The sequence below is a fragment of the Chlorocebus sabaeus genome, chromosome 4, assembly GCF_047675955.1.
Source record: "Chlorocebus sabaeus isolate Y175 chromosome 4, mChlSab1.0.hap1, whole genome shotgun sequence".
NCBI lineage: Eukaryota > Metazoa > Chordata > Mammalia > Primates > Cercopithecidae > Chlorocebus > Chlorocebus sabaeus.
The window spans coordinates 28,350,517-28,374,230 of record NC_132907.1 but is presented as its reverse complement, the minus strand read 5'-3'; the positions used below and the strand labels follow the sequence as shown (position 1 = coordinate 28,374,230).

Genomic DNA, 23,714 nt, shown 5'->3' with positions numbered 1-23,714 from the left:
GTGGTTTAATAAAATTTTATTTCTGCTCACTTTAATGTGTGTTGGGTAGCTCTTGGTGTTTCTTATTTTTTAAGCTTATATTTATTGAGTGTTCATTCTATATTTTCTATTTTTAGATTTTACAACAGCCCTAAAGTTTGGCCCTGTTCTACGCAGGAACCTGAGGTTTAGAGAAATTCATGTTTTAAGTGATGGGAATTTAGAACAAGAACTCAGCAGTCTGACATTAAAGTCAACCACGACTAGAGCAATTAATTTTTTACCATTACTGGCAAGGATCTTTCTGTCCTGTTGGGCTTGAAGAAGGTGTTATATAAAAATATGGGCTAAGGACAGATCAGTTATTGGATGTCAAAGTCTTGTCTTTTGGGTTAGGCTGTTGAGGTAACAAAGGAATTGAAGGCACACCTTTGGTCTTGTTACCAAGATTGGACTTAAACAAGATAGCCATAAATGTACATGATGTTAAATTGAGTGATTTCAGAGAAGGACGAGATGGCATGCATGCTTGTTCTCAGTGGTCTCTGCTTGCTTTACAGTATCCTGTGAGATGTAACAAAACTGCAGTGTTGAAAGCGTGGCTCAGAGTGTGGGGAGAGAAAGGGCATGGCTCAGGTGTTCCTTTCTTTGTGTTCCCCAGCACTGGGTGCTGGTTCTGGATTCTGTTCAGAGTCCAACTTCTCATTGAACCATGCTTAGTCTCATTGAGCCAGGGTCCTAGCTTATGAATTTCCTGTACTAAGGCCTTACCTGGGAGTTATGCCTGCTCTTGTTTCGCCCTCTCACTGGCAGAGAGAGAGAGCCTTTCCCAGTCCCTGTTGCTGTGACTTTGATGTTGAGATTCCTCGTGGTACCTCTCTGCTACCATTCCCCATCAAATCTCTCCCCTGGCTCCTTGCTTTTCAACCTAGGGCCTAGGAGTCCTCCACGATCACCCAGACCTCTGGCGTCCCTGACCTGGGCCATAGGAACTACCATCTTGAGGAGTTGAGGGAAGATGCTCCTGGCTAGTTTGCCATGCAAGAATACAAAATGCATTTTTTTTGCTATGAATTATTAAAAGTAATATTATAAAATATGTACAGAAATTAATAGAGAATAATTCTATACAACTCTGTATACCTTTCGGCCAGCTTTATCAAAGCTTAATATTTGCTACATTCTCCAGAGACATTAAAAAATTTCATATTAAATTTATTAAAACCACAAGTCAAAAACTTAATTCCTCATTTACACCTTTAAGTTGAAGTAGCAAACCCTATTATTCCCTGCTGGTAAGTTTTAAAACAATAAAATATTACAGATCCAAAATACTCCTCCCTGCACCCACCCCTCATTTTCTCTGCCAGAGATGGCTACAATTCTGAATTTGCTGTTTATCACTTACAAGAAGAAATATTATTTGTTTCAATATCTTTCAATATGATTCTTTTGTGTGTGTGTGACCTGGCCTAAGTACCCAGTTACCGTGTTTGATTCTGTTGCTATGGTGGTGGTGGAGGATGCAGGTCTTATGATAATATGAAGTGTGATAGTATATTGACTGCTTTTCCATGTCCTAAGTCGAGTGACTAAGTGTATTATCTCCTTTAATCTTATCTACCACTTTGTAAGTTATTATCCCCCTTTTAGAGATGGGAATATTGGGGGCTTAGAATTAAATAAGTTGCTCAACTGCATGTGATTGTAAAAACTGGGTTGCAGACTGAGCATGGGGGCTCATGCCTGTAATCCCAGCACTTTGGGAGGCTGAGGCGGGCGGATCGCTTGAGGCCAGGAGGCGGAGGTTGCAGTGAGCCAAGATTGTGCCATTGTACAACATGGTAAAACCCCGTCTCTGCTAGAAACAAAAATTACCTGGGCATGGTGGTGCGTGCCTGTAATCCTATCTACTCGGGAGGCTGAGGCAGGAGAACTGCTTGAAGCTGGGAGGTGGAGGTTGCAGTGAGCTGAGACTGCACCATTGTACTCCAGCCTGAGTGAAATAGTCAGACCCTGTCTCAAAAAACAAAACAAAACAAAAAACCCTAGGTTGCAGACCCATTTGTGCCTGATTCCAAGCCTGTGGTTTGAATCACTCTGCTCCCATCTTTCCAGGTGCTTTTCTCTCTTAATATATGTTATTTTTGTATAAATATAGAATCATTCTATCTTAATTTATAACTTGTTCTTCACCTAAGCATATGTGATGAATATTTTCATGGAGTAGATTGGGCTTTGGAGTCAGAATCCTGATTTTTGCCCATTTGTGTAGCTGTATCCCCTTGCCTAGTTATGTACCTCTCTGGGTTTAAACTGGAGATAATAATACCTATCCCATATGATTGTTAGGATGTGGCAGTGCCTGGTATATAATAAGGCCTCAATGTATTTTAGCTATTATGTTATACTTGTAAAGGAAATTTAAGAAAATTATCTGTTCAGTGGTTTTCTTCCTGTTCAGACTTCACTAATTATTGTTCTAATAGTATGGTTTCCTTGCCTTTCAGTCAACAAACATTTATTGAACATTTACTAAGTGCCAGGCCCTATAACAGGTACTGGGGATACAGAAAAGAATAAACTTATTTCCTCACATCAGAGGAATTATATAGAGGCAGTCTAATAATTATTTTCTGTTTTGTATTATTATTATTATTATTTTATTTGTTGAGATGGGGTCTCACTCTGTCTCCCAGGCTGGAGTGCAGTGGTGCGATCTTGGCTCACTGCAACCTCCACCTCCCAGGCTCAAGCTGTCCTCCCATCGCAGCTTCTTGAATAGCTGGGACCACAGATTTGGCTACCACACCTGGCTAACTTTTTAATTTTTTGTAGAGATGGCGCCTCACTATGTTGCCCAGGTTGGTCTTGAACCCTTAGGCTCAAGGGAAGTGCTCACCTCAGCCTTCCAAAGTGTTGGTATTACAGGTGTGAGCCACTGCACCCAGCCTAATAATTATTTTCTACTAAAGGAAAAAAAGATTCGTTGAATTCTTCACTGAATAAAAATACTTTGCCTTTAATTTTTTCTATTTTACATTAAATTCTCCCAAGTTTTTTTTTTTTTTTTTAAATCTACCCTCAGTTTTCTTTAGCATGAAGCATATGGAGGCAGAACAACAGTGAGGCTATAGTGGGTTCTCTCCATCATGTAAACCTTGGCATCATATAGCTTCTGTACCTATCATTCCCTTTCCAAAACATGAACAAAGAAAATGCAAATAAACTACAAATAAATAAATACAAATAAAATATAGAAAATGACATAGGAGGGAGAAAAAAATGGATTCAGATTATTAGAGGTTTATATATTTTTAACAAGTGAGCCCTTCAAATACTGAGTGATTTCTGTATTAAAGAAACCATTTATCCCTGTAATATTAATGCAACATTCCTAAATGCAATCTATAGTTTTCCTGCTCTTCCTCATTAATTACCTGCTTTTGGGCCTACAGGGGACCTGTTTCTCAAAGCCATTCTTAGTTCAGCTTTTAGTTCACATTTTGAAATAAGGCAAGGAAAAAATTAAAATTCTAGACATCAAATGCAGCATACCTTGTCCAAAAATATGTCTGAATGTTTTCGAGATGGTGATCAGAACCACAGAGGTTCACTATCACGGAATCTTCAATGATAGTGTTTAAATTAATTGACATTTGCTGCATTTATTTGCTTGGAAAAGGTCAATCTATTATGTGGAGTTGGCAGGAAGCAGGTGACAAAAATCAGTATCACATTTTGTTTTTGTAAGAATATATAGGTTGTAGAAAGAAAGTCTAGAGGAAAATCACTAAAGTGTTGATCGTGGTTTTCTTTGGTGTGATGATAGGTAATTTTTGTTCCTTTGTATATATTTGCATTTTCTTCTTGTGAATGAAAAGCCCATCCCAAATAAAGAGGATACTTTTCATTTTTACTGCTGTTATGGCTAAATAGTTAACATTTACTGAGTACCGTACTTACAAATTTCTCTAATGCCCTCAATAACTACATAGTCAAGTCTATCGCCCCCATTTTAGAGATGGAAAAAACCAAGTCCAAGAGAGACTAAGTTTCCCAGTGTCATTCGGCTACAGAGCAGGATTTCAAAAGAAGATCTAATTTATCTCCAGAGTCTGTGCTTTCACTCTATAATAAAAGAGTGGAAAAGCAATTTTGGCAAAAGAAGCCATTTTTTCCTCTGCAACTAAAATACAAATTTTTGAAGGCACTTGGCTTAAATAAAGCAATGGACTTCTTCACATGGACAATGGATGGGAGATGCCTCTAGCTCCTGTGCTTTGACGGTGCTGGTAGTTAGCATGTGCAGTAATGGTAAACTAGTTAATAGACTGCAATCGTTATTAACCAGTGCAATATGCTTGTGGGATGCATGCCTGAGGGAAGAATGAGGAACAGATGTTACCTGTGCTACAGGGCCACCAGCTATGCATGCTGTAATCCCTCATGATTCTGGAGAGGAATGAGGCTGGAGTCCCCAACACATGGCCCTCAAATGAGATTCTCTGTGTGGTCTGCCATCTTGTCATTGTCTGTTTTTATGGAAGAAAATGTCTACAAGCCCTTTCATCGTTTAGTAAATATTTATTGAGCAGCTGTTATGGCCAGTAATTATGCTAATATTGGGGCAAAACAGATGAAAATTAAACACAGTCTCGACTTTTACTGACTTTTATTGCTTTGTGAATATTCATGTCCATCCTAACTTTCCTGAAGTCAAAAACCATTTCTTGTGTGTTAATATTAGTCAAGTCCATGCACCAAGGAAGTAACATAGTGTGAATTGGTTCAGCTGTTTGATTTTTAAAAACATATATGTATATATTAGAGTTCAAGGTTGATGGAAATTGCTCAGTGTACCTAGACTAACAATGATGTCCTGATTTATGCAAATGGATATGATTATGTATCCCACAGACAAGGTTGGATGGCCACCTGCACTTCAGAGAAAAAGGGCTGGGGGAGAGGCACCAGCCCCATTTCATCTTGAAAGAATTCTGCTTCCTTTTGTTGGTCATGATCTCCACTTTGTAGATTATTTTATAATTGAGTCCTAGATCACTTTCCATATTAGATTTTTTCAAAAAACACAAATGCACACGCTTGCTTCTGTGATGCTAAGAATGCTTTGTGTACTTATATATATTCTCAACGCATTCCCTTGGTATAGGCAGATGGAAAAAAAACACCTCATCCTACCTTGATGAGGCTACACTCATGCAGGAGATGATGTTGGAGGTCAGGACCAGACCCTGCCACTGGATCTCCTGACTTAATTAGAACACATTTTCCCAGGTTGCTATTAATGTTATTACTGGGTATGGCAGAAGTAATACAGAACAAGGTTGGCCAGGAATAGACACCCAACCCTCACCCCCATCTGCCTGTCACTTACATTTTCTTCTCTTTAACTCCAACAGGGAGATACCTCCTTCCAAACCCGGTGGCGGGACAGGCCTGGCCGGCCTCTGCGGAGACGTCCAACCTCGTGCGCATGCGCAGCCAGGCCCTGGGCCAGTCGGCGCCCTCACTCACCGCCAGCCTGGTGAGTGTCCGCGGGCGCCGGTGGAGGCTGCTCCAGCTCACCACCTCACTGGGGACAATTTAAGTTAATTGAGTTTAACTATATTTAAACGTACCCACATGTGACGTTAAGCACAGATTTGGCAATGTGAAATTCCTTGCTTTCAATGTGCTAATTTCTACGCCTGTACCCAGTTTGGAGGATTTCTCTCAATTTTGGCCTCATCTCTACCCATCTCCCAAAAGAAATGAAAGTATTTCTACGCCTTTTTGTAGCTTTTTATTTGGAAATAATATAAAACTTATGGAAAAGTTGCAAGAATAAGAAAAACTCTTAGAATACCAGTTTATCCTTTATCTAGATTTGACTAATGAACGCCTTGCCCAATTAGCTTCTTAATTTCCTTTCTCTGTGTGTGTATGTGTATGTATGTGTGTATATGTACATACACACATGAGTTTTTGAGCTATTTTAGAGTGTATCATCTATATATCATAGACCTTTGTTATCACGATTATCAACTGGAGTAAATTTATGACTGATACAATCCAGTTATCTACTCTGTCACCTGTATTTCAGTTTTATCAATTGGCTCATATTAATGTCCTTTATAGCATTTTCCTTCTTCCAGTGTAGGATCCAGTCTAGGGTCATGTGTTGCATGAAATTGCCCCTCTCTTTAGTCCCCTCTCATCTGGGATGTTTCCACAGCCTTTGTCTTTTATGACATTTGACATTTTTGAAGAATTGTTTAATGGCTTATTTTTAAGGGAATATTTCTCGTATTTGTTTGCTCTCTCCTCATGGTGAGATTCAGGGTTTTGCATTCCAGGCAAGAATACGACACTGGTGATGTCATGTCCTCTTAAGGAATGAGCTCTGGAGGCCCATCACATCCATCTGCCCCTCTCTGTGATGTTAATTGTGATCATCCAGTCAAAGTGTTGCCTGATTTCTCTCTGTAGTTACCACTTTCTCTCTCGCAATCTATGAGCAACATGGGAGGTACTTTTAAGCAATGCAGATATGCTTTTCATCAAATTTCCCCAAGAATCTATTGGTGATTCTTGCCTGGATCACTCTTTTCTGTGTTTGAAAATGGTGGTTTTTCCAACTTCAGCACTTTCCATAAATACATGTGTATTTGTTAGCAGCATGGACTCACACATTTCTATTTTTTCCCCAGTGTAGACCTTTATATTTAACATGCTTATTAGTTTTTTTTTTGTTTTGTTTTTTTTGTTTTTTTGTACTGGTGGCCCTTTCCTAGTTTTGGCCTTTGACTCAACTTAGAAGTCTGTACAAGTTACTTTTGCATGGCTGGTAGGGTTGATGATATTGAAATAGATTTTTAAACACTTTTTTATTGATGAAGATGCAAATGATATATAAATCAACGTATTGTGTCTTCTAATTTTATGCATTGGTAATAAATTATGTTGGATATTTGGAAATAATGCAGTAATAGATAGAGATTTTGTTCAGGTCTAGCCTCTAGTCCTGCTTTTGCCATTAGATAGCTGTATAAACTTGGACAAGTCCATCTGTCAAATTCTCTCACCTCATTTGTACCTGTAAGGTGAAAAGAGGTATTAAACAGTCTATAAAGTCCCTTTCTTCTCTGGAATTCCCTGATTCTTCTTTCAGAATAATTTTGAATGTGTGAAATAATTTTTTTAAAGAAATTTCTTTCAGGATAGTTTATGACTTCAAAATTAACTAAAACAAAATTCATCTTTTTTCTCATGAAAATACTGGGATTTTCAATTCATTTTTATTTTCATTTTTAGGGACAAAATCTTGCTTTTTTGCCCAGGCTGGAATACAGTGGCGCCATCATAGCTCACTGCCACCTCAAACTCCTGGGCACAAGGGATCCTCCTGCCTCAGCCTCCTGATTAGCTGGGACTATAGGCACATGCTACTGTGCCTGACTGGGGCTTATTTTTAAAAGATACAATTAACGTGATGGTAGAGAGCATTTTCCTCCATCCTACCCCCAAGTCCAAAGGGACTTTTTCTCCTTGGGGAATTTTATTAAAAGTTTATTTTACTCTGATTATTTACTTTTTAAGGAAAGAGGAAAATACTTCACAATTCATGATTTTTTTTTTTTTGGACAGAAGTGCTTTTTTAGCCACTGCAACTTTATTCTTCACACCTAAATAGTAATCCTGTATGTTTATTGTCAAGTCAATCATTGTGATTCAAACAACACTGTCACAAATATGTGACAGTGATAATATGTCTTCTTAAGTAATATATCTTCTTTTTGTTTGTTTGTTTGTTTTTTGAGACGGAGTTCTCTCTTGGTGCCCAGGCTGGAGTGCAGTGGTGCAATCTTGGCTCATGTTCAGGCAGTTCTCCTGCCTCAGCCCCCGAGTAGCTGGGATTACAGAAGTGCACCACCATGCCTGACTAATTTTTGCATTTTTAGTAGAGACGGCGTTTTGCCATGTTGGCCAGGCTGGTCATGAACTCCTGATCTCAGGTAATACTCCTGCCATGGCCTCCCAAGGTGCTGGGATTACAGGCATTAGCCACCATGTCCAGCCATTCTTAAGTAATATATCTTTTTACTAATACTAATGGTCACATACCAAGAAACAGAAAATGACTTATTCATTGATGAAATGCATGTCACGTGACCTAAGATATTTGGGAAGAGGGTGCAATAAGAACTATCAGTAGAAAACATGAGAAGAGTACCTCCCAAAATCTATCAGATGATATTGTTATCAAGGAATCACTTAAATTATTAGCTTGTTTACCTGCAAGTTTTTGTGTTTATAGTGTTTGCTTAATATAACACTGGGGAAAATGCTGAAATACCATGTAGAAAAAACTTATAATAGTATCTGGCATATAACAAGTCACAAATGTTAGCAATATTATTATTTCCGTTGTTGTTACTATATTGTAGGTAAGCTTGGGCACAGAAGCCAGAATGTGATTAGTCATTTACTAATAGATAGTGAAGATGTAAAATTTAACCCTTATCTTTCCCTTCAGAGAGTTCATTAGTTCCTAATTGTAGTCTATGGAAAACTACTTGCCCCTCACCTTCTGTTGTATTAACAGCAGCAGCCAGAGAAGAGCTGCCAGACGGACGACCATCTTGATTTCCTTATTACTCTGCTGCCATGTGCCCAGATTTCGATGCCCTATCACTTATGTTGACATGTCAATCGAGTACATGTTAGTGACCTTTTCTGCTTTTGGTACCCCTTGTCAAACCACACAGTTAAAGGGGCATTAAAGTTGATCTGTTTTGTTTCTGCCTCATTTAGATTGGATTATATCAAAATTATCTCTGCCAATTACAGCTAATAGATCTGAGAGAGAATTGTGCTGAAGAGGTGGGAATGTACACCTTGTAGAATTTTGTTCTTTGTGTTTATGCCAAATCTCTCTGTGCTAGACTGCAAGCCCCTTGAGAGCAGAATTCTTGTCTGATTTTTACTTTTTACTTTTCACTGCTCTCAGCACAAGGCCTTGCACATAGAAGGTGTTCAATAAATAATGTTGAAGGAACAAATAATTATTTATAGAAAAGCGACATTTTTTTTTAGTTGCAAAGTGAGCATGATGGTGTGATTCTTCATGCTGTAATGGGTGGCCTAATAAGATCATCTATCTAAAATCTCTATGGCTTTGCTATTCAGTGTGCATCTTACAATTGTGATTGGCCTTAAAGCCCATGTTACAGGCTAAATCCCATTTAGTGTCACATCAGCCGCTCAAAAAATATGGTGACAAAATTCGTGAAGAGATTATTAGTGTCTACATTCAAGGAAATTTCATTAGTCTGCTTTTAAGCAATCATGTAGTCACATTTGTTTATATATTTTGTTGATTCATTGACTAAATTGAAGTGATATGTGTGTTCAAGTATGGTGGGGACTGGAAAAACAAGGAACCAAATTGGCTTATGTCCAGATGATAGCATCACACTCGATATAACAGTTCCTTGCCCAATTGCAACAACATACATTTCAGAAAAGTATAGGCCCTCAACGTGAGAGGTATTAATATGTTAGTAAGATATAAATGAAGGCCCTGAGGTTTGGTAGGTATGAATTTTAGTAAATGCATGACCTTTAGTGATTTAAATGCCATAGGCAAGCTTGAAGGTATTGCTAACTACCTTCTCCAGGAAGAGATTAATTCCTAGCCTGAAGTATCTAGTTTTCCTTGGCAATGCTAAATATAGTTGTGTTCCCTTTCCCAGACACATTGGGCATTTCAGATAAATGGCATGTTGCCAATTCATCCTAAGTAGCCTGGTAGCTGGCAGAATACATGCTCAGCCAGTGTCCGCCTGCTGGGACACCAGCCGGGAGTGCTGATGAAGTGTCAGATGTATACTTCATATACATTAATCTGAAGAGGGGAAAACTCATTTTCCCATTTGCTTCCTCCATCTTTCTGTCCCTCCCCACACACATGGGTAGTTTATCACAGAAGTCATAGTCGTCAAAAGCTGGGGGATTTATACAGATGCTGCTTTCTGGCAAGAAAGATGGAAATTTGAGGAGGCAAAAGCAGGACCAGTGGCAACTTATTTCTTTGTAGGAAAATAAGGTTGTAAGCCTTGATGATGGAAGTTTAAAATGGCTTCTGTGGCCATCACCAGAAATATTCACTCCATTTGTACTTGGACGTAATAGATAGATGGCAGAAGCATCATGAACAGTTTCTGGTATTTTTCTCCAGTTTTCTGTTTGGTTGGAATCCTGTGCCTCATCTTTTTTGTGTGAAGGTTTCATTCACATTCTTCCCATTGAGGTCTTCCTTGGCCATCCTGTTTCAAACTGTTCCCTATATTGCTTGCCACGTATTTCATTTCCTTCATTCATTTTTCTCCATAGCTTATCACTGTCCAGTATACCATATCGTTTACTTATTTTATTATATATCTCTTACTACCCTAATGTAAATTTCATGAAGGCAGAGATAATTCTGTTTTCCCAGCTGTCTCCTCAGTGCCTAGAATAGTGCCTGGCACATAGTAGGGTGCTCAGTGAACTTGTTGAATGCATAAACATATGTTTCTTTTCTGTACATTTTCAGTGCTCTAGAACAGACTCTTGTATATTTATGGTTTTGTTTTTAATCTGTGATCAGTTTCTTGCTTACATTATGTAGCCTTTCCAAGAAGCTGTTCTTCAAGCCAGAGAGAAATTAGTTATGGAAACCTTATTTAGGAATTAAGCTGTAATCATTTAGTTAGAAAATGAGAATGAAAGGGAAAAGCAGAGTGGTTGAGAGCATGGGCTGCCTGAGCTCAACTCCAGCTTCTACCATTTATTAGCCTCAGTTAGGGCTAACTGTGTGGACTTCAGCTTCTTCCTTTGTGAAGTGGGACTAATGGTTGTAATAACCTCATAAGGTTATTGTGACAATTAAATGAATTAACTCTTGTGCGGTACTTTGCATAGTGCCTGTTACTTAAGAAATGCTGTCATCGATGTTCTTGGGGTTGGTAGAAAAAGTGTTTCTTGGAGGTTGTGAGGTAGCTTTAGGTGGGATGGTATTATCCAAACGGGAAGAAAACAAGCACTTTTCCCTTAGATCATTTGAATTGAGGTAGGAATTTAACCTTTTTGTCCTTACTTGCATGGGAGTAGCTTGTTTCTTTTTTTCTTATCTTTACTCAAAATGTGCCAAGCAAACTGAAAAATATCTTTCTAGAATCCTTAACATTTTTGAAGGGACAAGGTGCTTTCAAATGCTATATTTTAACTTTTAAATATTAGGTTAAGTGGCATAATTTTGTTTCTTCAGTGGCTGTCTTTTGACATCGTATACATTTATTTTAATGGAGAAATTATATTTCATGATGTTCTATAAATATTAAAACCAAACTATTTAAACTGTAATATATTCAGAGAGCCCTGATGAATATTCATCTTTTCCATTTGCAAAAAAAAAATGCATTATAAGAAGTCAGGGAAAATTTACTAAATGTATGCAAAAGTGTATTTTTCCTTTTTAATTCATTCAGAATGTAGAGACATAATGTCAGCATTTATTTAGGGTACAGACTTTATTTGCAGTCGTTTAATATTATATCAATACTTCATTAGCCTTATAGCTCAAAAACAAAAACCTGATCTGAAGTCCAATTAGTTAACTCTGAGAGAGTATCTGTTAAATATTGATGTAGGAACAATTTGAATGCCCTTGAATAAATTGCTTAACCAAAGTTGTAGAATTCATCTATGAATTAACATTTCTCTATTGCTGTTATGACTCAATTTAAAGGCTGCATAATATTCCAATATATGGATTTATCATAATTCACTAAACTGTTCCCTTTAGGTTATTTCCAAGTTTTTCCTACTGCAAATAATGGTGATGAGTAGATTTAAAATAAGTCCTTATTCACCTCTAATGATTTCTTCAGGTAGATTCTTGGGGTGGGATTATTGGGGCAAAGAATATAAGCATTGTTGACGTTCTCCATAGCCCTTGCTAAGCTGTTTTCTAGGAATGCCGTACAAATTTATACTTTTAGATTGGTAAAGTGCATCTCACTATACCCTGGTCAGCAGTCAATACTGTTATCTTTAAAACTTTGTTGGTTTGGTTATAAAATTATTCTTTTAAATTTATGCTTTAGCGAAATCGATATGGTTATTGGACCTGTTGAACTCTTATGCTAAAGCCAGGAGATAAAGCGAATGTGAAATTAGGGTTATCTGTGCTGCCTCCTGTAACATCTTTCTTTTATTCCCTAAATCAGCTTACCAAACCAACTGTTGGTAACCTGTATTGCTCTTGGGATACAGGAACTGCTGAGTGTGATTACAGTGTGTGTAGCTGAAGGCATTGTTCCACAGCTCAGAATTTTTTTCATCTGGAAAGTAGTAATCTCAATTGTGAAATAGTGCCTTCAGCTGTGGACATTATAATCAGAGTCTCTGGAGTGCTTGTATTCCAGGAGTAATACATCTCATAGTTATTACCCTCTGAGCTAGGTTCTGTTTATAGTGAAGGGATGAATTTTCATAACTCAGTGCTGAAATAGCGGTGGGGAGCCCTGAGCAGATTATTATAGGACAGGCCTAATCCATGAAGATCCATCTCATTATAGGCTCACCTGGGCCCATCCACAGAGTAGCTGCTTTAACATGAGTCCGTAAATCAAAGATCAGCTTACAATGAAGTCTAAAATCCTCTCTGTAATCCAACTACTGTCTCTGTGAAAAGATACTGTAAATGTGTGTTCTTATTGTAAACATGGCTGGGTGCCCAATGGGTAATTAGCAGGCATGTGAAGGGCATTGCGATTTGGTCTATGAAATATGTAGTGAAGACCTACATATTTGGGGGAGAAGTTTGTTTTTCCTAAAATGAAATTCCACTCAGAGCAGTCACTTAAAATGTCCACATGTCTTAGTTTTTTTTTTCTTTTCATTTTGCAGAGATTAAAAAATGTTCATTACCTTCTTTAGGTGTTGTCCTTCCTGGAAAGGATTGGGCACCAGCTGGAGCAGCTCTCTGCATGGGTCTCTACGTGGGTTTGCCTGGACAGACCAGTCAAGTGTGACTTCTTGTTATCAAAGGCCCATTTGACAGCCAGTGAGGCGAACGGTGCCCATATACATTATGTGGGTTTTAAAGAATAGAAACACATGCCCTCTTTTAATTATTTACCATCACAGAGGGGAGCAAAACAAATTTGGAACAGCAGTACTACACATATATGTACATAGATCTCTACGTGTTACAGCTTATTTATTAGCTGTTTACCCAACTGGTATGCCCACGTAGGAGGTGGTCAGCTTGTCCACCAAGCATAAAGAGATGATCCATAGGGTGGTAAATGCCTGCACCTAGCTGTCCTATTCCTTACTGTATCTGTAGCACCAAGGGCAGTGCCTGATCTGTACTTAGTACTTAGAAAATAGTTGTTTATGAAAGGAGCACTGAAGAGATGTTAATTCTGTTTCTGTCATTTTTGGAGGCTCCTGGTGCCCAGACTAGCTGAATGGTCAGGCTGTTCAGGGTTTTACTGGTTTCCATGTTTGAAGAAATGATTAAAATAATGTGGCAAAGCAGTGACGGCCACTGTTATGGAAATGCCCACTGGTGTGGACAGGTACCCCTCTGGTGGACTGCTGGGGTGGCACAGCTTGTCCTTTCTGGCATCCTATTTCCTCCCATGGCAAAATACCAGCATTGACCTGTTTGCTGTCTTATTCTCAAAAGAAACCAAGAAACCCATAATAATTAGCTGTGCCGGGCGCCGTGGCTCACGCCTATAATCCCAGCACTTTGGGAGGCCGAGGCGGGCGGATCACAAGGTCAGGAGATCGAGACCACGGTGAAACCCCGTCTCTACTAAAAATACAAAAAAAAAAAAAAAAAAAAAAAAAAAAAATTAGCCGGGCGCGGTAGCGGGCGCCTGTAGTCCCAGCTACTTGGGAGGCTGAGGCAGGAGAATGGCGTGAACCCGGGAGGCGGAGCTTACGGTGAGCCGAGATCGCGCCACTGCACTCCAGCCTGGGCGACAGAGCGAGACTCCGTCTCAAAATAATAATAATAATAATAATTAGCTGTTTTTGGGGGGAAAGGTATTGGGATGTAGCATTTCCTGTCTTGGGAAAAAATGGAAAATTATCCTTTTACTTCAGAGGCTTCTTAGGAAATTCCTGGTTATTGTGACTCTGGGAAAACATGCCTCAATATGTTTCCTACTTTGCTTTTTCTAGATATAGTTTTGTGGTTAGTATAATGAGTAGTAGCGGTAATTATACTTATTCCTGGTTCATTGGCACCTGAAGCTTCAATCTACTCTGGGATTCTGAATCAGTGTATTCCCCAGGATGCTTATTGATCATTTAATTGGCTATTAATGGATTCCCTCTTCTGACTAGTATGAAAAGCTGCATGACACGTGGTCTTGCTTTTAAGGAGCCTATAAACTAGTTGGAAGAAGACTTCTGGGAAATCCGAGATCAAGGTAGAAGATAACAACATGCTGGAGAGTTCAGCCATGAGAATTCACAGAAGCAGAAGAATGACTTGACCTGCAGGTGTCTGGGAAAACTTTGCAACTTGAACTGAGTGTTAAACATTGAGTAGGTTTTGGTTAGGCAAGCTTCAAGGCCAAGTGGAAATTGTATACAGTGTGATGGGGTGGGGAGTGGTAGGTAAAGGTAGACAGTGCAGTGGACAATAATGTTTCTTCCTAATGTGATATTTCTAGGATAGTTGAGAAGGCAGAGGAACCACCTGAAAACTCAGAGGCTCATGGATATCAGTGATGAAATGAGTTCCGACTTAATCTGCACCCTAGAACACCACCACCACCACTCATGGTGGTGCCATATAAGGTGGATGGTGAGCCTTCACTTCATTTTCCTAAGTTAAGCGAGTGTCTTTAATTTAGGAATTCTCCAAAGTGGAAAGCATGGTATTTTCTGGTACTTTAGCCAAAAGGAAGTAAGTCTGTGCATTTGTTAGATTCAGTGGCTACATATTCATCATGGCCTACTGGATTGTGAGATCTTTGTGATCTGACACTGGTAATTTGTTTTTAAGTGTAATGTGGAGCAGTGTGGTGATGTCCAACTTAGCTACTTGGGATCTACTAAATCTTTTATTGTTCAGGGTACATCAGCTTCCATTAAAAAAAAAAAAAGTCTTCAACAATGAGTGCTAAGTAGTGGCAAGCATTTTTACAAATAATATGTAGAGGCATAAAGCTCTTGCTCAAGTTTTGATAATTCTGACCCCATACCTAGGACTGGTTGTCATTCTAAGCCCTAGTGCTGCTTCAGGTTTGTTTCCTCAGATCCCAGACTTCTGTTCCTTCTGTCTGTCATTTACTTATTTGTCTCTGTATCTTTCTTTCCAAGATGATCCACCAACAAAACTTGAATTCTTCTCTGGATGGTATATATTCTAGATAGTCTATGAATTGAAGGTACATTATTGTTTTCACAGTAGAATTCTGTATTTACTGAGTAATAATTGGGTTCTAGTATGTCATGGATGAATATGTAACCCCAAGAAAACAGGGGCATACATTTATCATTCTTTTCACAAGAATTAATGCCTTTTCTAGTACTCTTAAATAGGAAGTATCTCTTCATTGCCTGTAACCAACTTGTTTTTCTTTAATTAGAGATGCCTTCTGCCTTGTTTATAAGGGTGCTTCGTTAGGTTTGTATGGGTATTTCTTTCCTTGTTTGTCTGTATAAGTGTCAGATGGCATTTTTTCCCCCTTTGGTTCTTAAATACAGTGATGAAGTTTAGCTTTATAATAAATATGTTGAACAAGTGATACTTTGTACCCCCTTTTTATAAAGCTGTGATTTAAAAGTCATTAATTAAACTTTAAAAAAACTCTGAGTGTTGTTCCTGTTTTCTGGATACATTCATCTCCTTGACAGATTCACACGATGGAGGGTTGAGGTTTCTCATCTTTAAGGGCTTCTGGAGTTTGTCAGAATAATAGGGGGTAGTGAACCACCTGCCATTCGTTCCTCTGACCTCGGACTCCTCTTCCCAACCTCTTGCTTATTCCAGAAAGAAAACTCTTCTCTACACAACTCTCTTCTCTGCCTAGACAATACCTGTCTGTACTTTAGTGTATGCACTGCCTCTTCCTTGCCCTCTTTACCCACCCTCACCCCAACCCAGGGTACATGACCCTCCTTGGAATAGTGCATATCGGAACCAAAGCAATTATTATATAAATAGGTAGGACTGGAAGCATCTCTTCCTGCCTTCTCCCCCTTTTCTCATCATCCCCAAAATGGCCTGAATGCCTAAAGAGCCCAGGAAAATGAGCTGCAGCTGTTGAAGATGTGAATCTAGGGTATTTCCTTGGGTGGGCTCTTTTAAATGACACCAGATGAAATATCATGGACTTATATTTGGTTGTGCCCATAGCACCTCTGTGTTTTAATTGAACTTTGAGAGCTCTGCTTTTGAATATGAACCCTGTTATTGGAGAATTTCGTGGATGGAACAGATAGACCTTGGCTCACCCCTTTCCCATTTTCCAGAGAGATCATGCTTTGCTGCGGCTCTAACCTCAACTGTGATCAGTTGTGTAAGTACTTGATTTATAATTTAATTGTTATAGGCAGTTTAGAGTAATGTTTAAGAGCATGGGCTCCAGTGCCTGGCTGCCTGGGTTGGAGTCTTGACCTTACTACTTACTGGATATGTGACCTTGACCAGAGAATGTAACCTTCCTGTGCATCTGGAAAATGGGAATATTAATAGTACCTATCTCATGTCATTGTTACTGGAGTCAAGTGAGATCATACAACTGAGGATATCCACTTGGAACACATAAGAACACAAAAAATATTAACTATTATTGTCATCTCAGACAAGAGGAGCTGATGTATTATTAGATTATGGAATTTAAGTTTCATTAAATGTACATCCAAAGTTTATGATTTATAGAACTGATTAAGCTAGCCTTGTGACGATAAGCTTTTCTATGATTCTTTTCAGATAACTGCAGATCTGCCATGTTTTCTGTGGGATGACTTGTCAGACATGAGGCTTGTTTGAAATTAGAAGTTATGGGGGAAGGATAATATAACATTTTTGACATGAGTAGACTTTAAGAGATGATGCCTTTAAAAGAAGGCATTCTTTCAGTTACATTTTGGTAGATGGGATAAAGAAAATGGGTGCAGATACACCATGGAATATTATGCAGCCGTAGCAATGAACAAGATCATGTCCTTTGCAGGAATATGGATGGAGCTGGAGACCATTATCCTCAGCAAATTATCGCAGGAACAGAAAACCAAATACCACATGGTCTAACTTATAAGTGGGAGCTAAATGATGAGAACACGTGGGCACAAAGTGGGGAACACCAGACACTGGGGTCTGTTTGAGGGTGGAGGGTGGGAGAAGGGAGAGGATCAGGAAAAAGAACTAATGGGTGTACTAGGCTTAATACCTGGATGATGAAATAATCTGTACAACAAACCCCCATGACACAGGTTTACCTATGTAACCTGCGTTTGTACCTCTGAACTTAAAAGTTAAAAAACACTAAATAAATACATTTTTAAAAAGGCAACTAGAAAAAAGAAACCCAACTCATTTCTTTTCATTCTTGTCATTGGATTACACAGAAGATTACAGAAAAGATCAGGATCCTGCTCTTCATGAATTTTCTTTTGGTATAAAAAATATGACTTGTGGGTGTTCACCATATACAACAAAAATGTGACTTGAACAGATGTCTTGCTTTCTTTTGAATTAACATTTTGTATACTATTACCATACTACCTGTATATTTGGACCTTTAGAATATTAACAGTTTTTTACTGAAAGTATTATTAATATTCCCATCTTTTTTTGCCTTTGCCAAATTTGGCTATCATTTGCCCAGGTGTAACAAAGTTAGAAGATGCCTGTTGGGCCTCTAACATTTTTTCTGGCTCAGCCCATCAGTAAAAACATTTTTTAGTAAGCATCCCTAATATGTAAATGTATTTTAAAGTGATTGTTATGTGCTTAGAGGAGGTACTGAAAGTATTTTTACAGGCCTGTGTATCTCCACTAGGAAACTGTTAGAGAGGACATTTACTGTAGAATTTCAGAAGGGACCTGGGGGCAAATTCGGTTGCCACTATCATCGAGAGGATTGGAGAATCCTGGGGTAGGTGATAGGGAGGTTAGGGTGTACTTGGAGTGTTTGCAGCTGTGACTGTCCGCCAACCTGTAAGGAAATGTGTTAGCCATCAGCACTGGTACATACCAGCTATCAGCTTGAATATCAACATATGAAATGTTCTAAAACCAATAAAAAGAGATGTTAAAAAATGAAAATGATGTTCTAATATTTGTTTTCTAAACCCCAGTTGATTATATTGTGCACCACTGGGGTGCGCATACCCTGATGTTTAGACCCCTGGAATAAACCACAAGATCTGCTTTTTAAATCATCTGGAATAGAGCTTTACTGATTAAAAAGAGTTTTAAATATTCAGTGAGGCTGCCTGTCTTTTCTTTTTGGAAAGGTTTATTTTATTTTTAAGTGGAAAAAATAGCAGCTCTTTGTTACAGATGTCATTAACTGCCACTAAATTGACACAAGTGTTGACAGCTATTGTGAGAACTATTTCAAAGCTAATTATGTTAATTAGAATGTAACATACCAGTAATTGCATGTATTCAAACATCATACCATCACTTTTTGTGTTTTCTTTTCCAGATGTAAGACATTCATTTGTTGCTTGAAAAGCTGCAGAATTATAACTAAGATAACAAATAATTGTCAGCAAATAAAATTGGTTCCGTAGAAATATACTCTAATTGGTTAGCTATGTAAAAGACAGAAACAAATGTTAGCATGTTAAGAATATAAATTAGGAACATTGCTTATGAAATCCTTAGTTTTGGGCTTTTCATTTAAATAAGCCCTCTTATTGCAATTAATATTATCGTTTGGTTTATGACCCTTAAAAATATAGTCCCTTTCAGCATTTCTTGGGGTTCTAATTTAGCTTTCTTATACATGTTAGACGATTTGCAATTTAGATTTTAATTTGATTTCTATTCTTTCAAATACCATTTTTCTTGTATTTCATTTTTATTTAAAGCATGATTCTCTCTGTATTCATGGAAGCTGGGCATAAACAAATTGCTAGAAAAATCAAGCTATTAAGTGAGCTGAGAACATAAAACATTTTAATAGGAATTTCATGTAACTAAACTAAGTATTTGAGAGCCCAACCAGAGAATTATGGCTCTTTGAAAACAAACTTTAGGGGACTTAGTGTTCCTAGTCTACCCTCTGTTACACTTCTTTTTAAAAAAAAAATGCATTTCTCTTGTTGACTTTAAATCTTTGTCACTTCTTGCATATGTAAAGGGTTAAATGTGTCTCTGCTTAATGACTTGGGGGCCATATCTGTCAGAAGACTGAGTTTTGGTCTCTTAGGTCTTTAGAGTTTTGAGTCTGTTTTTATCTATCGAGAGTCTTAGCATGAGTATCTCTCTTCTAATTTGGGAGTATGGGGGATTGTTTTGTTTTTCCAGTTGTGATCCTCATAAATCACCCCAACACTTTCAGTGTCATGACCTTAATTCTCTAGGACATGCAATATACCTTTCCCAATTAAGCGGACTCATGGTTTGGCTCAAGAGTGATATTCTCAGAATGGAAGAGCACTTCTTCTTGACCCCTCTGAGAATGACCACTGTGTAATTCTGCTTACCTATTCTGGGTTCTGCCTACTTTTCTGCTAAGATTTGTATTCAGTGTTTTGGAGGCTGCTATCATCCTTAGCATATAGGCTCTTTGCTTTGCTTTATTAACTGTTCTTCAAAACATAGCAGATGATGAAAAAGACTGGTACGTTTCAGGCTGAGAAACTTAGTACTGAATTCTAGTACTGACATTTCTTGGCTCTGTAATTTTGGATATCTGTCCCTTAACCTCGTGAGGCCTGGGGGTGTCCATTAGTGAAACAGGAATGGTTAACCTGGAAACATTGTTGTAACAATTGAAGGACATAATTCATATCAGAGCAGATTGCTAAGTATTAGGTGTATTTCTCTATATACATGAGTCTTTCTGGGCTCCATTTTATAGTTGGTCAATCCATCTGTCCCTGTGCCAGTGTCACACTTTCTTAATTATTGTAACTTTTAACAAGCTTAAATAACCGGTCAAGAAAGTTCCCTCATGCCACGGTTGTTCTTCAAGAGCGTTGGCTGTTTTTGGCAGGTTTATCTTCTGTTTAAATTTGCTCATGAAATTCTGTAAGCTGATTGAGATTTTGATTAAAATTACATTAAATGTGTAGATCAATTTGGGGAAATTGACATTTTTATTATGCTGACTTTTACTATTCTAGAGCATGGTATATTGCTCTGTTTACTTAGGACTTTAATGTTTTTCAATAAGGTTTTATTTTTTACAGAAAGAAGTTGTACATCCTTTGTTAGATTTATTCTTTGTAACCTTAATATCCTTTAAAAATAAACATTCTAGTTGTTTGCTAATGTATGGGAATTCAGTTGGCTTTATTAAATGAAGATTACTAATTTATAATGATTCTTATCTGTAGATTTGAAGGGGGGGTAATTTTGCATATAATAATCTGCAAGTAATAAAAGCTGTGCTTTTTCCTTTTCCAATCTTTGTAGCTTTTCTTTCTTTTTTCTTATTTTCACTAATTAGGACTTCCAGGATTAAGTTGAATAGACGTGGTGATACTACACATCCTTGTCTTAATCATAAAGAGAATGCTTTCCACATTGCATACTAAGTATGATAAATGCTATGGGCTTTTTTTTTTTTTGAAAAGCTCTGTATCAGGTGAAGAATACCCCTTTTCTTGTTTCTTAAATTTTTCTTTTGTTATTAAGTGCTTTTGTTACATTTGTTGATGGCCATTAATCTTACATTTTCAGAAAAAATACGACATTGTCATGACAAATACGTTTATACAATATTTTCGTGCATTTGGTTTATTAATAATTTGCTTAGGATTTTTCTATGTTTATAAGTGGCATTAACCTGTAGTTTTCATTTTTTTGGACTATCTTTGTCTAGTTTTAATATCAACGTTATGGTAGCTGAACAAAGTAGGAATGTATATCAGCCAGCTATTACTGTAATAGGGCTGCATAATAAATCACAATTCCCCAGTGGCTTGCATTAATAAGGATTTCTTGCTGTGGGTCTGTGTGTTGGCTGGGTTAACTCTGCTTTGGCCACGGATCTGTGGTTGGCGTAGCTTCCATCCAGACTGCACGTCCGATGTCTGTCTGGTCTACATGTCTTCCCGTGGGACCCAGGTGGAAGGGCAGCACTTATCTGTGGTATGTTCTTCACATGCTGAAGGTTGGAAACTCCTAGAGTGGTGAGCAGAAACAAGGACTAGACTTGGAACTGCCACAGTGTCACTTCTGCCCACTGACCAAAGCAAGCCACATGATTAAATCTGGCATCAGTGGAGTGGGGAAGTCTGTCCTTCCAATGGAAGCAGAGAGTGGGAAGGGTGTATTTGCTAAAGAGTGATTTGATCTACCACAAGGAAACTTCCATCTTTTTCTAATCTCTGGAAGGGTTTAAGAATGGACTCTTCTGTATGTTGCCTATAAAGGCATCTGGACTTGATATTTCCTTTGTGGGGGGACTTTTAATTGATCCAAATGGTTAATGGTTATAGGACTATTCTGATTTTTAAATTTTTTCTTAATTTGGTGTTTTGTGATTTTATGGAAATTTGATTATTTAACTTTGAAGATTATCTGTTTATGCATTCTATGTGGCATCTTCAGTTTTAAGTCTTTCTTCATTCTTCATATTGTTTAGTTTTGCCTTCTCTCTCTCACTTTGTTAGTTTTTCCAGAGTTTTGTCTACTTCATTAATTTGAAGTGGCTTCTGAATTTCATGTCATGCTTAGAAAGATACTTGGTCATCTTCAATTCTAACAATACTGTCTCATATTTTCTCTTCATATCTTTATGGGTTAATATTTAGTGTTTAACCTGTTTGGAACTCATTTTTTAAAGGAGTAAAGGAGCGGTTCATCTTCTTCCTCTTTTTCCGGAGATAGCCAGTTATTCCAGCATTATTACTGGGCACCTTACTAATCTATAATACCACTTTTCGCATATACTACATTCCTAAGTACATTATAGATCTGTTTCTTGACTCTGTTCTATTCCTTTGATTTGTCCTCCTGTATTTGTATCACTCATCAAATTCTTCTCATTTCATAGTATATTTAGCATCTAGGTAGGACTGGTAGAGGAGCCTTATCATGCTTGCAGTTAAATTTATTTTCACTTACATTTAAAAGACTTCTCCTCATTTTAATATTTTTCTATCCCTGGCAATATCTGTATCATCTTCTTTGAAAACCAGTGAGACAAAAATCATCCCTTGTGAAAATATTGAACTGCAGCTGCTTTTATATAGTCATAGTCCTTTTGGGTTGTCACTGGGGAGAGAAACTGTAGTTTTGTCAGTTCTCCTTGTTCAGCTCCTAGCCTGGGCACAGCACAGTGTTGAAAGGCCATCCCTGAGGCTGATGTGACTAGTTCTCTTGGAGTTCTATGACACATAACCCCGGACCTTGTTGCTTCCTGGAGCAGGACTCGATGATGACGGCCACCATCAGCCTGCGAAGCTGGACCTAGGTGGTGGTAGGTGTCCAAAGGCTGGGGATATTTTCAGAGACAGGCATTGAGATTGTGAGGTCCAGGTCTTCTTTTCGACTTGGACATTTGCTTCCATTGCCAATCTCAGGGGCTACTGCTTTGATTTTTTGAAGGGAGAGACCAAGCTTCCTTTTAATTTGCAGTTGTGAAATTATAAATATCTCCAACTGCCATGCTAGCTGTAGAGGTGTTCTCTGCTATGGAAACTTTTTCTTGCTGGCCATGTCCCAGGAGCCAACAAAAGGAGAAGCGAAATGTTAATGACTGTACCACTTTGCTGGGCATGAGCTTTTTCCCTAAACTGTCTGTACCCTGAGAACATCCTCTGCCTCTTGTGCTGATGAGAAGGATGTGCTCAAAGGGGGATGGGTGCTGACAGCACATCAGGAATAATTCCCCTCATCCATCAAGCCTGACAACCCTTGGATTCCTTACCCTGTCAAAGCAGGGAGAGGCTTGGGCAGGACTGAATGGTCCCCACTTGTCTGGCATTTTAAACAAATCTGCATCTGATATGAAATTAACTAGATGCAGCTGAAGTTGCTGATGGCAACAGTTTTCACTAAAGTCGGAAGCTTCTAACCTGTCCCACAGGCTGTGGAGTGTCACACACTTGCATCTAAATTATGAGCATCATCTGTGCCCCGTCTGTGCTGAAAGTTCTTCATTAAGAGGGAAAGACTGGGAGTCCTACACTAGGGCAAATAAAATCCTGTTGTTGATCAGGTAGAACTCAATTTAGCTTCCTCTCTCAGGATCATAGATCCACTTGATCAGTTGGGAAATGCAGGATTAGATTACTTCTGCGTCCTTTATTGAATATTTTCTATCATAAGTTGAAAAATTCCCATAGACAGTTTAAAAAAATGTTCTTAAACTGGAGAAAAATCATGCATAATATACAACCATTCTTAACATCTTTAAACATACATTTTCCTTTTGTGCATCCTAGTAACGTGATAGAAAATGTGCACTTTTTAAAAAAAATTACATCTCCTGTTTTCCCCAAGATGCCAGTCTTGGGCTGAATTTCAT

At 38.2% G+C, this 23,714-nt stretch overlaps 1 protein-coding gene across 2 annotated transcripts in view; it reads left to right on the top strand.

The window, feature by feature from the left end:
• MAST4 (microtubule associated serine/threonine kinase family member 4) overlaps positions 1 to 23,714 on the top strand; it is a 579,655-nt gene that overhangs the window by 190,535 nt on the left and 365,406 nt on the right. For both annotated transcript variants that reach the window (XM_073014718.1, XM_007974205.3), the window contains exon 3: positions 5,403 to 5,527. In XM_073014718.1, the coding sequence (XP_072870819.1) occupies positions 5,403 to 5,527 (125 nt within the window). The remainder of the gene's footprint in view (positions 1 to 5,402; positions 5,528 to 23,714) is intronic.